At 35.1% G+C, this 10,462-nt stretch overlaps 1 protein-coding gene across 1 annotated transcript; it reads left to right on the top strand.

The window, feature by feature from the left end:
• Positions 1–6,606: 6,606 nt before the first annotated feature.
• LOC119771992 (troponin I, fast skeletal muscle-like) lies at positions 6,607–10,120 on the top strand. The gene is made up of 6 exons (XM_038268268.1): positions 6,607–6,728; positions 6,822–6,858; positions 8,338–8,466; positions 9,401–9,490; positions 9,651–9,827; positions 9,923–10,120. The coding sequence occupies exons 1-6, from the start codon at positions 6,721–6,723 to the stop codon at positions 10,007–10,009; spliced, it is 528 nt and encodes a 175-aa protein (XP_038124196.1). The 5' UTR covers positions 6,607–6,720; the 3' UTR covers positions 10,010–10,120.
• The last annotated feature ends 342 nt before the right edge of the window (positions 10,121–10,462 follow it).

Below are 10,462 nucleotides of genomic sequence, written 5' to 3'. Positions count from 1 at the left end.
CCCGCCCACATCAATGACAGCCATATTGGAAATTCTTCTTCTTCTTCTTTTCATTAATGGCGGATTGCAAGTAACTTTTAGGTGCATACCGCCACCTACTGTACACGAGTGTGTAGCAACATTTTCTCTACATTTATTAAATTCTATTTATTAATCTATGTTTCCTTCATTTCCTAATATTCCTTTAAGACTCACTTCTTTTCCTGTCCTTCCAACAATTCTTTTCAGATTTTCTCTTTCAGATTCATATGTTCTACAGTTCATTAATACATGTTCTACATTTTCTTTCTCTCCACATCCTTCACATTTATCATTACTTTTCTTCCCTATTAAATGTAAAGTGTCATTTAAATAGGTGTGTCCTACTCTTAATCTAGTCATAATTATTTCTTCCCTTCTGTTTCTCTCATCAATATTTCTAATTAGTACTGACTTTTGCACTTTATGTAATTTTCTCCCTTTCTTATCTTCTTTCCACCTTTTTTGCCATTCTTTTATTTCTTTCATTTTAATACATGATTTCCCTTCCCCTTTCCCGAAAGGAATTATCATCTTCATTGTCATTTCTAAAGCCCTTTTTGCTAATTTATCAGCTTTTTCATTTCCTTTAACCCCTTCGTGAGCTGGAACCCAGCAGAACCAGACATTAATGCCACCTCTATATAATCTAAATAAACTATGCATAATTTCTAATACTAACTCTTTCCTATTATTTCCTTCTCCCTGGATACTTTCTAACACTGCTTTAGAGTCTGTACATATCACCACCCTGTCTGGTCGAACCTCCTCTACCCACTGTAAGCTTAACTGCCATCCCATATTGGAAATGCTGACCGCTCTTGCCTTTAGGCGCTGGCAAGAGAAATGGCCAAAAAAATGTGTTATGTCACATGGTATGTCTGTCACGTGGTATGTCCTTTTTATTTTTAAATCTTTATTAAATTTTCAGATGTTAAAATAACATTAGTAACAAACAGTCTAAAATAAACAGCAATAAGGAATTATTATGAAGATGTAATTATCTATCCTCAAACCCTATGAAAAACAAATGTCATAAAATGTAAATTAAATTAGTAGTTTAGAGACAAATGTACATTACATTGAGTACACATTTATCTATCCAATAATTATCATACACGCACACTTATCCCTAGAGTGGTGTCGTTAGGGCTGGTGCAGTGGATTCTGGACAGATTCCTAGTCCATCGCAGATTAAGAAAAAATGTATCCATCAAATTTCTGACCCGCTTAATCCCTCATGGGGTCGCGGGGGTTGCTCGTGCCTATCTCCAGCGTTGATTAAGAAAAGCAATATAACCAAATACTTGCTGGTGCGGAAGTTCAAATAATAATATAATATCAGTAGACCATGCATGCACCACTTAAAAAGTTTACAGTAAGAGCAAACAAAGCCCCATGGATTGATGATGAGCTTAGACAGAGCATGGCACATAGAGACTCCCTGAAAAAAGAAGCCTGTGTTTTAGGCAAAGTGGCATTTCCTGTGAAATGGAAAGCTTATTGTAAAGAGAGAAATAAAGTGACTATGCTCAATAGAAAGAAAAAAAGGGATTATAGAAAGTCGATAGATCAAAAGAAAAATGATGGTAAACAACTGTGGAATACCTTGAATGAGTTAATGGGCAGAAGCAAAATTAAGACACCAGCATTTTTAGAAGTGAATGGACTTTTTTTTAACAAAAGGTAAAGATATTACAGACCATTTTGGTAAATATTATTATGATAAAATATATAAGTTAATGAATGACACAAAGTGTTACAGCAATCTGGGCACTTCATCTCAAATAATCAATGATTTGATTGTTAAGAATAAAAACTGTCATTTCACATTTAAATTGTTAAGCACAGATAAAGTTAAAAGTTTGCTTCTAAGTTTACATGAAAACAAACCATCAGGAATGGATGAGATTGATGGCAGATTACTGAAAATGGCTGCAAGTGTGATAGCTTCACCAGTCTGCCATTTGTTTAATCTAAACTTGACAGAAGGGGTCTTCCCTCAAATGTGGAAATCTGCTAAAATACTTCCTCTTTCAAAAACTACCAATGTTAGCCTCTCTGCAGTCAATAGTAGGCCCATTAGTATTCTGCCTATACTTAGTAAATTGCTGGAAAAGGTTGTTTTTGGACAGATTTCAACATATTTAAACTGTAACAAATTGATTTTTGAATCACAGCATGCATATAGGGAAAATCACTCGACATGTACAGCCCTTACAGAAATGACGGAGAATTGGTTGTCTAGCATAGACAAAAAACTGATAGTTGGTGCAGTGTTTTTGGATTTTAGTGCTGCATTTGATTTAGTGCATCATCAAATGTTACTTGAAAAGTTATCGGCATACAGATTTGGTGCCACACCTCTGAAATGGATACAAAACTATTTAACATCTAGATCACAATGTGTGTTTTTTAATGGAAGCTTCTCATCACCTCAACAAATGCAGTGTGGTGTACCACAGGGCAGTTGCCTAGGACCATTGCTTTTCTCAATTTTTATTAATGACATGCCATTTGTCCTAAAAAGGTGCAACATAACTCTTTATGCAGATGATTCTACACTTTACTTTGCAGCAAAAAAGATATCAGAGTTAAAAGAAACACTGCAGTTGGATTTGCAGGTGCTTCTTGCCTGGATTAATAAGAACAGACTAACCTTGAATGTTTCAAAGACAAAGTGTATGTTATTTAAAGCTAGGCATAAAAAATGTGATGATAAACTTGATATTGTGCTAAAGGATATGGACATAGAACAGGTTCAAGAGGTGAAACTACTTGGAGTAACATTTGATGAGCAGCTATCCTGGGAAAAACATATAGATATGGTGGTGAAAAATATGGGAAGAAATATGTCTTGTATTAAAAGATTTAGATCTTTCATGACCTCAGCCTCTAGAATTTTGGTGGTTAAATCGTTAGTGCTGTCTCACCTGGACTACTGCTCTGTGGTGTGGTCAGGTGCAGCTCAGAAACATCTGGCTAAATTACAAACCGCACAGAACAGAGCGGCCAGGCTGGCACTGGGACTGCGCTGTGTGGACTCAGAGCTCTGCTGAGCTGCATATGCGTCTGTCGTGGCTCAGAGTAGAGGAGAGACTAAAATGTAATGTTTTGTGTTTCCTGAGAAATATTATTGTTTGTGGAAAACCTTCTCTTTTGTTCAGTTTGTTACATTATGTGAGAAATGAGCACAATTATTCAACCAGGCAGGCAGCTTCTGGTCATTTGACTCGACCCATTCCGAGAACAGAAGCAGTGTGCAGGTCTGTGTTGTTCAGAGCTGTGACTCTGTGGAACAAACTGCCTCATAACATCTCGACTGCTACTACGAAAGGTGCATTTAAATCACTTTTAAAAAAACACTGTTGATAGCCTTAATATATGAATATTTGTGTAACATATTGTACTGTAATGTGATATAATTTGAAATGTATCGTGGTTCTTATGATGTGATCATTTGAAATGTTATGTGTATCTGTATAATTTTAAAGGGACCCCAGGAAGAGTAGCTGTCAAATTACTGACAGCTAATGGGGATCCAAATAAATAAACAATAAACAATAAACCCCAACAGGATTTATCCTGTAAAAGACTACCTAAAAAAGTTTAAACCTGATATTCCTGTGAACTGCACTTTTTGTGATCTTCTCCCAGAAACTGTAACACATTTGTTTTGGTTGTGTCCATACTCTAAGACGTTTTGGTTACACTTTTGCAACTATGTGAATTCAAATGTTATGAAAAATTTTCAGCTTCATTGGAAAAACATTTTATTTGGCTTTCAACTGCAAAGTAAAATGTTTCCCAAACCTTTCCTTATTAATCTTCTATTTTTGTTGGCCAAATTTCACTTGCATAAATTTAAATTTCAAAAAAAAAAAAAAAAACGGACTTTAAAGCTTATTTAATAGAAGTCAAACAATATTTTCATACAATTCATCTTTCTTCTCATCAGAAAGCTCAAAAAACCATAACAATCTGTTCCCAACTAGAAATTCTAGACAACTTAATGTTGTAAAAGATATATTTATTTGTATAATACATACACATATATATATGACACTCCCCAGCGCATAGGTTTGTATAATTGCTTGTTTTTTTTCTCCTAACTGTACTTGTTTATTGTGACATACCCCCTGGCATATTTATTTGTTTGTTTGTTTGTTTATATATTGTTGTGTGACTTTAAGTGAAATAAAAAAATAAAAAATAAAAAATAAAAAAAAATCAGTAGACCCCGCATTGGCTGTCGCGGCGCAGGAATTACGGCCGCCATATTGGGGCGGTCGACCTGCTACTCAAACATGCTGATTCAAGCTGAACACACTAATGATGCCTCAGCACTGTGCGGCGTGTTTTTGTTTAAATTTACAGACTATTTACGTCAGGGCTCGAGGGATAACTTTTCACAATTAAGATGAAAACATATCTTTACATATATCTTTATATATTCCCTGCCCTGTTACGTCAGCATTTCCAATATGGCTGTCCTTGATGTGGGCGGGGCTTGATGTCAAGCCCCGCCTTCCCGCAGGCTGCAGCGGGATGTACTTGACAAGAGCTGCCATCAGGTGCAACACTCACCATTTCCGGTCACCATCACCACTATTTATCACCATTAAATTCCCTGCCTTTATGTGTTTTACGGTTGAATGGATAATAATGATAGTTCCTTTTAATAATTTTTATTTTAAATCGAACTTTTAAATATCCCACCATTTTAATGAAAATGAGTAAGATTTTTCAATTTTGTAAAGTTCTAAGAGGACAATAAGTTTTCTGTTTCAGGGGTTATATTTTGAAGGAACATCTAATTAAAAGTTATCAAAATGTGTCAGAGGAAACCAGCCAAGATATAACAGAGATCAGGTTTTATCCTTGAATACAATGTTCAAGTACATCAAATTAGGACTTTAATCTGTTACAAACATTTAATGTGAAAACAAATAATACAGGAGTTTCATCAAACCATGCAGAGGAAGTGTTTAGATTTGGACAATATATTTGCAGATGCATTTGGTTTGTTATTAAATGATACATACATACAGTTAGATGGAACAATCATATAATCATATTTTATTGAATCATATATTTGACTGAAAAAAATCAGATAATCCAATTTTATATTATGAGGTTAACGTTAACAATAAAGGACTATAAAGTAAAAAGAACTACTGGGGAAAGTTCAAAATGTTTTATTTCCATTTATCTTGCAACCAAGAGAGAACAGTCTGTGAACATATTTAGTTGTGCTCATCTTCTCTCACCTCCCAGGTTGCTGCTAGAGCAGCTGCTCAACAAGAAAGAGGAAAACATTTCCTCCAAGTTTAGAAGTGACAGCTGCTCCAAACTACTTGGAGGCTTTTTGTGGTCATCTCACAGCCACCCTAAAGCTCTCACTCTCTGACATGGTTTTAATACAAATAATCTCTCCTTTTAATGACAGGTTTCTTTTCCAATCATTTTCCTTCCTTTCCTTTTCCTTCCTCTCTTTGTTCAGTGTTTTTTTTTATCAACCACTAAATTAAACATTCAAAATCAATTTTTATAACTTATGCCATTTATATAAATTTTATAGTAAACGTTTTAACTACTACAGACTGCTGTGAAGCATATCTGTTAAGATCTGAGCTGAACTAATGCTATACTAGCCAAATTTAATGTTTATTCATGTGGTCTGTAAATATAAAGAAAAAAATGCTGAATTTTTGCTTTTGTTCAGCTACAGTTGCATATAGTTGTCAGCTTCCCTTCCTCTTTGATTTTGATAGACTTTGAACAAAATGCCTTTCAGTGCAAGTATCAAACCACCCTCATTAATAACATGCAGACAAGCTTCATTATATTAAATTAAAATTATTAATCAGAAGATCTTAGTTTTCCTTTGGATTTTAGTTCATTTTTCACCCACTTTCAGTTCTGTTCTTACACCTGGCAGCCTTTCCTTCAATATATTTCTTAAAGTAAAAAAAAGTAAGATGTGTAAAACCTTAAAAAACAATGTCTAGCAGAGAAATTCCTCCAGAGACCTGATTAAAAGACCTGAGGGATGCAACTGTGATCACCTATGATGATATTCACCTAATGTAGAGATCTCTTTATTGTAGCTAAAATCCTGCTTTATCCATCAAAGTTTGTCACAGCTGCAGTTTTATTGTAGATTTACCAAGAAAGGGGAACAAGTTTTGTCTTTCTGACTGCCTGCTGGTAAATGTTTAAGATGGAATTACAAATTAGGTCTCAGCAAAGCTCCCTTTTACTGCTCATGTTCATTTTTTCCTTTGCCTGTTTTTGCTCCTGTTTTATACCCAAATGGCCTCTGTATCCATTCCATCTCCACTCTGTCAACTTCAGTCACTTTAAATCTGTTCGTTTCTCTCTATTGTTATGCCTTTTCAATTAGTTGTTGAACACCTTTTCCTCAAACTGTAGCCAAAGAAAACCAATAAACCAAATAAATTAAAGTAAATCTGTTAAGGCTCCACTGTTTTGGAGAGAAGCTTCCAGAAGGAAATTCCTGAAGCGTTTGTTTCAGGCTCAGCTGCTGCAGCCGACTCTTGGGCCTTGATTGCAGACAACTGCTCCTGCCTCATTTCAAACAAGCCCACCCCTTAACCTCAGCTTCTATAAAGAGACCAGACCTGTAGCAGATTCATTCATCTCTGTTTTCATCCAAGGGGGGAATTATTTGCTGAGAACATGGCTGAGTAAGTTACTGCTTATGGATTGTGTTTTCACTGATTTTCACTGATTAATTAAATCAATCAAATACTCCCTAATATTTGTATTTTCAATGGAAGGAAGAAGATGTCGCCAAGCCGCAAAAATCATCTCAAGGTATTTCGCAACAGTGGTGTTAATCTGCTTGATCTTTAGAGGTTTAATATGATTTTATTAAGAAAAATAAATTTTAATTGCTGGATATAGTCATTTATAATAGCTGCTACTTTTGTTTTTGTTTTTTTAACTAAATTACTTTTTAACTCTTTGCATAGGAAAAGTGCTTTAATGTATCCATTTTGGGTGGGGGGGGGGGGAGAACATGTTTCATATAATATACATTTAAGCTGCACTTTTGTACTATTTGCGCTTTACTCTGTCATGTTGCAATCTAGAAGTATTTGCTTTCTTACAGATTTTAAAGTAATTTAAATTATTTCTCAGTAGAATCTTTCAGATTATCAAAAGGCAAAAGATAATGGGCACATTTCAGAAGCAGCCTTTCTACAGTAGGTTTTCATTTATTCAGGGGTAAAAAGAAAAAGAAAACAGGTGTCCAACCACCCTGACAACATGATAAAATACAATTCGCCCAAAAAAAACAACTTCCAAAAATAGAGAAACCAAGGATTGGTGGTGAATCTTCCCATGGGAGGTAAGACCTAAATTTGTCCAGGAATGCATTAATTACTCACCCAGGAGGTCAAAGAACGATACATTTCTGACGTGATGCAGGCTTTAGTTGCCTTAGAGCAAATGATTCAACAGCGAAAACAAAACTGGACCAAATGCATCCTCAGAATAAAAGGCTGAAACCTCATGATAACTGAAAACAAAACAAATGGCTGCCTCAAATTTGCCATAAAAATAGAAAAATCATTTTCATAATCCCACTGACTTTTTTGAAAAAAAAAAAAATTCTGTATGTCTCAATATATCGGCAATAAAACTAAAAGCGTTTCAGGAAATTAGCATAATACTGACTGTCAAACATAGAGGTGGTAGTATAGTGGTTTGGGTTTGTTTTGTTGCTTCTGTGCTTGGAGGAGCTCTTAAGGCAACTATGAACTCTGATCTCTATGAAAAAAAAAAAAAATCTGAAGTCCAGCAGATGGTCCATTAATGGCATAGAAAAGGTGTTCAAGCTAGAAAGCTTTTCAGAGTGGTTGAATTAAAAACAAGTGGGTCAAAACAAGGGTCTAAATAAAAAGGTTGATCACAAAAACTAGTAATTGCTGCAAAGCATGCATCTTTATATTTGAAGGTCAAACACTTTTTAGAGAGACCAAACTGGTTTGGAAAGCTAAATTTTTTAATTAATCAATAATTATAAATATATTATTATAAAATCATTATTTCAAATGTATTTGTTTTATATACTAGAGGTAAAAGAATTAAGCTTAATTTCCCTTTGGGGTTAAAGTATTTTTTTAAATTAATACCTTTATTTGTTATTAGATTAGTTGAATTTGCTGAACATTATTCAGGATGACATGAAACTTAAAAGAGAATAAATCTAAATGAGGACAAAAATCTGTAGTAAATAAGTGCACCAGTTCAACAGTTCAAGCTGTCTGCTTCTACGTCTCTTCTCAGAGTTTGCTTCTCCAAATCGGTAAAGAAATGCTGGAGGAGGAAGCTCGGGAAGCCGAGGAGGAAAAAATGAAGTACATGATGGAGAACTGTCCCTCCCTCTGCATTCCACAATGCACACAGGAGATTCAGGTATTCACCCAAAAATCTGCAATCTTTAAATCTTTAAAATGTATCATTATCTGTACAGACTTTTAGAATCTCTGGGTTTTTCTTGGGACTTTGCTTTCTTATTTGAGGGTCAAAAAGGTAATTTAGATTGTAAAGCTGGCAGATCTGTGGTCTATGTTCAATTTTCTGCTGCAGCCAGAGACAATTTCTTCACTTTTCTTGAGGTAAATCCATAAAAAACACCTGAGGGACAACACATCTCCTAGATCCTGTGTCAGATCTTTGCTGTCATTTCTTAATGTTGTCAAGACTGTTTTAGGTACCTATCACTTCTTATTTTTTCTGTTATTTTAAATCACCTCCTATTTTCTAAGCACAAACTGCCCAGCATTTTATCATTCAATACAATGACCAGACCAGGGCTTAATAAGAAAGTAGCCAAAGTCCAAAGAAAAACATTTAGAGATTCTAAGAAACCCTGGGGAACAGCTGATAAAAAACAACATTAAACTGCTATAACAATACATTTAAAGAAATGCCAGATTGGAAACGGTACCACAAGAATGCAAGCAGACCTTCTCAGTTCTAAATCTGCATTATCACTGACACTGACATCTACATTTTTAACATGCTTTGACTGGCAAAAAAGGACTGTTTAAAATTGATGAAGAGGTCATAAACTGGTATACAAGCCTCAGAAATACCTACCTTACAACAGATCAATAAGCGCACTTAGAGTTCATAAATCTCGTACAAAGGCTATATGTTTCTCATTGATATCTTTTGTTATTGTTAAGAAACCTTTTTATTTATTTATCCAACAAAATCTTTATGTTCTGTTAGAAAATGCTAGAACATACTGGAAACTTGGAATGGCTTTGAAGCATGAATTATTCAGATAATTGATTTTCTGTAGTTTTTCACCACAAAGCTAACTGTAGCTCTCTACCTCCAGGAGCTGTGTCGACAACTTCACAAGCAAATCGATTTGGTGGATGAAGAACGATATGACATGGAGATGAAAGTCAAGAAAGCCAACAAAGAGGTTTGCTGTTTACTTAATAAATGTCCTGATTCTGCTTTTTTGACAAAGAAACAAAAGGTTCAAACTATAGTTCAGATCCCTGCTGGCGTTGAGAGGGCAACGTGGGTAGGTTGTAAGTTTTCAGCTAAGCACACACCTAAATGAGTTTTATTTGTGCCAGATCGATGATCTAAAGATGAAGGTCCAGGATCTTAATGGCAGGTTTAAGAAGCCCACTCTGAGGAGAGTGAGGATGTCAGCAGACGCAATGCTGGCTGCCCTGCTGGGCTCCAAACATAAAGTGTCCTTAGACCTGAGAGCCAACCTGAGGCAGGTGAAAAAGGAGGTGAAGGAGGAGGTGGGTGCAGCAGATGATCAACAATGATTTTTCTCTTTTTTTTCCCTTTGAGGTGATTTGTGTGAGTCATTCTGCTGTTTTTCGTTGTGTTTCAGGAGAAGCAGACAGGGGACTGGAGGAAGAACATTGAAGATAAAGCCGGGATGGATGGAAGGAAGAAAATGTTTGAGACAGAGGCTTAGATCAATTGAAGTTATTCTAAACTTGTCAACATAATTGAATGCATTTTTAATTTGAATTGTGTCTGCTGTTCCTTGATTTGCTAACTAAAGTAGTAAAAACAGCAAATTTTATATGTCCTGTGTCTTCTAAATGGAAAACTAGAAAGCAACAGGTGACACTATTCATGGAGAAACATGGGTTTTGTAGTTTTACATTTATTTAGACCAATACTTATTTTTGCCTCGAAGTACATCCAACATAATTTTATGAGTGACTAACTTCTTTATTTGCAGTTAACTTACATACAAAGCCAAAACATATTCCCACCTTTTACCATTTCCACATTTTGTTACAATACTGACCAGTATACTACAACCATTTTGTTTAAACTTTCTTTAAAAGAAATTCTGAAAACATCCAGAAAACCAATGTAAAATTCGCTTTGGACTTGGAAAATATGTGTAAACAGCAGA

Source organism: Cyprinodon tularosa, unplaced genomic scaffold, assembly GCF_016077235.1.
Source record: "Cyprinodon tularosa strain WSP-4 unplaced genomic scaffold, ASM1607723v1 ctg100, whole genome shotgun sequence".
NCBI classification, from domain to species: domain Eukaryota; kingdom Metazoa; phylum Chordata; class Actinopteri; order Cyprinodontiformes; family Cyprinodontidae; genus Cyprinodon; species Cyprinodon tularosa.
Note: the sequence above shows the minus strand (reverse complement) of the source record. Positions and strands in the feature narration are given on the sequence as shown.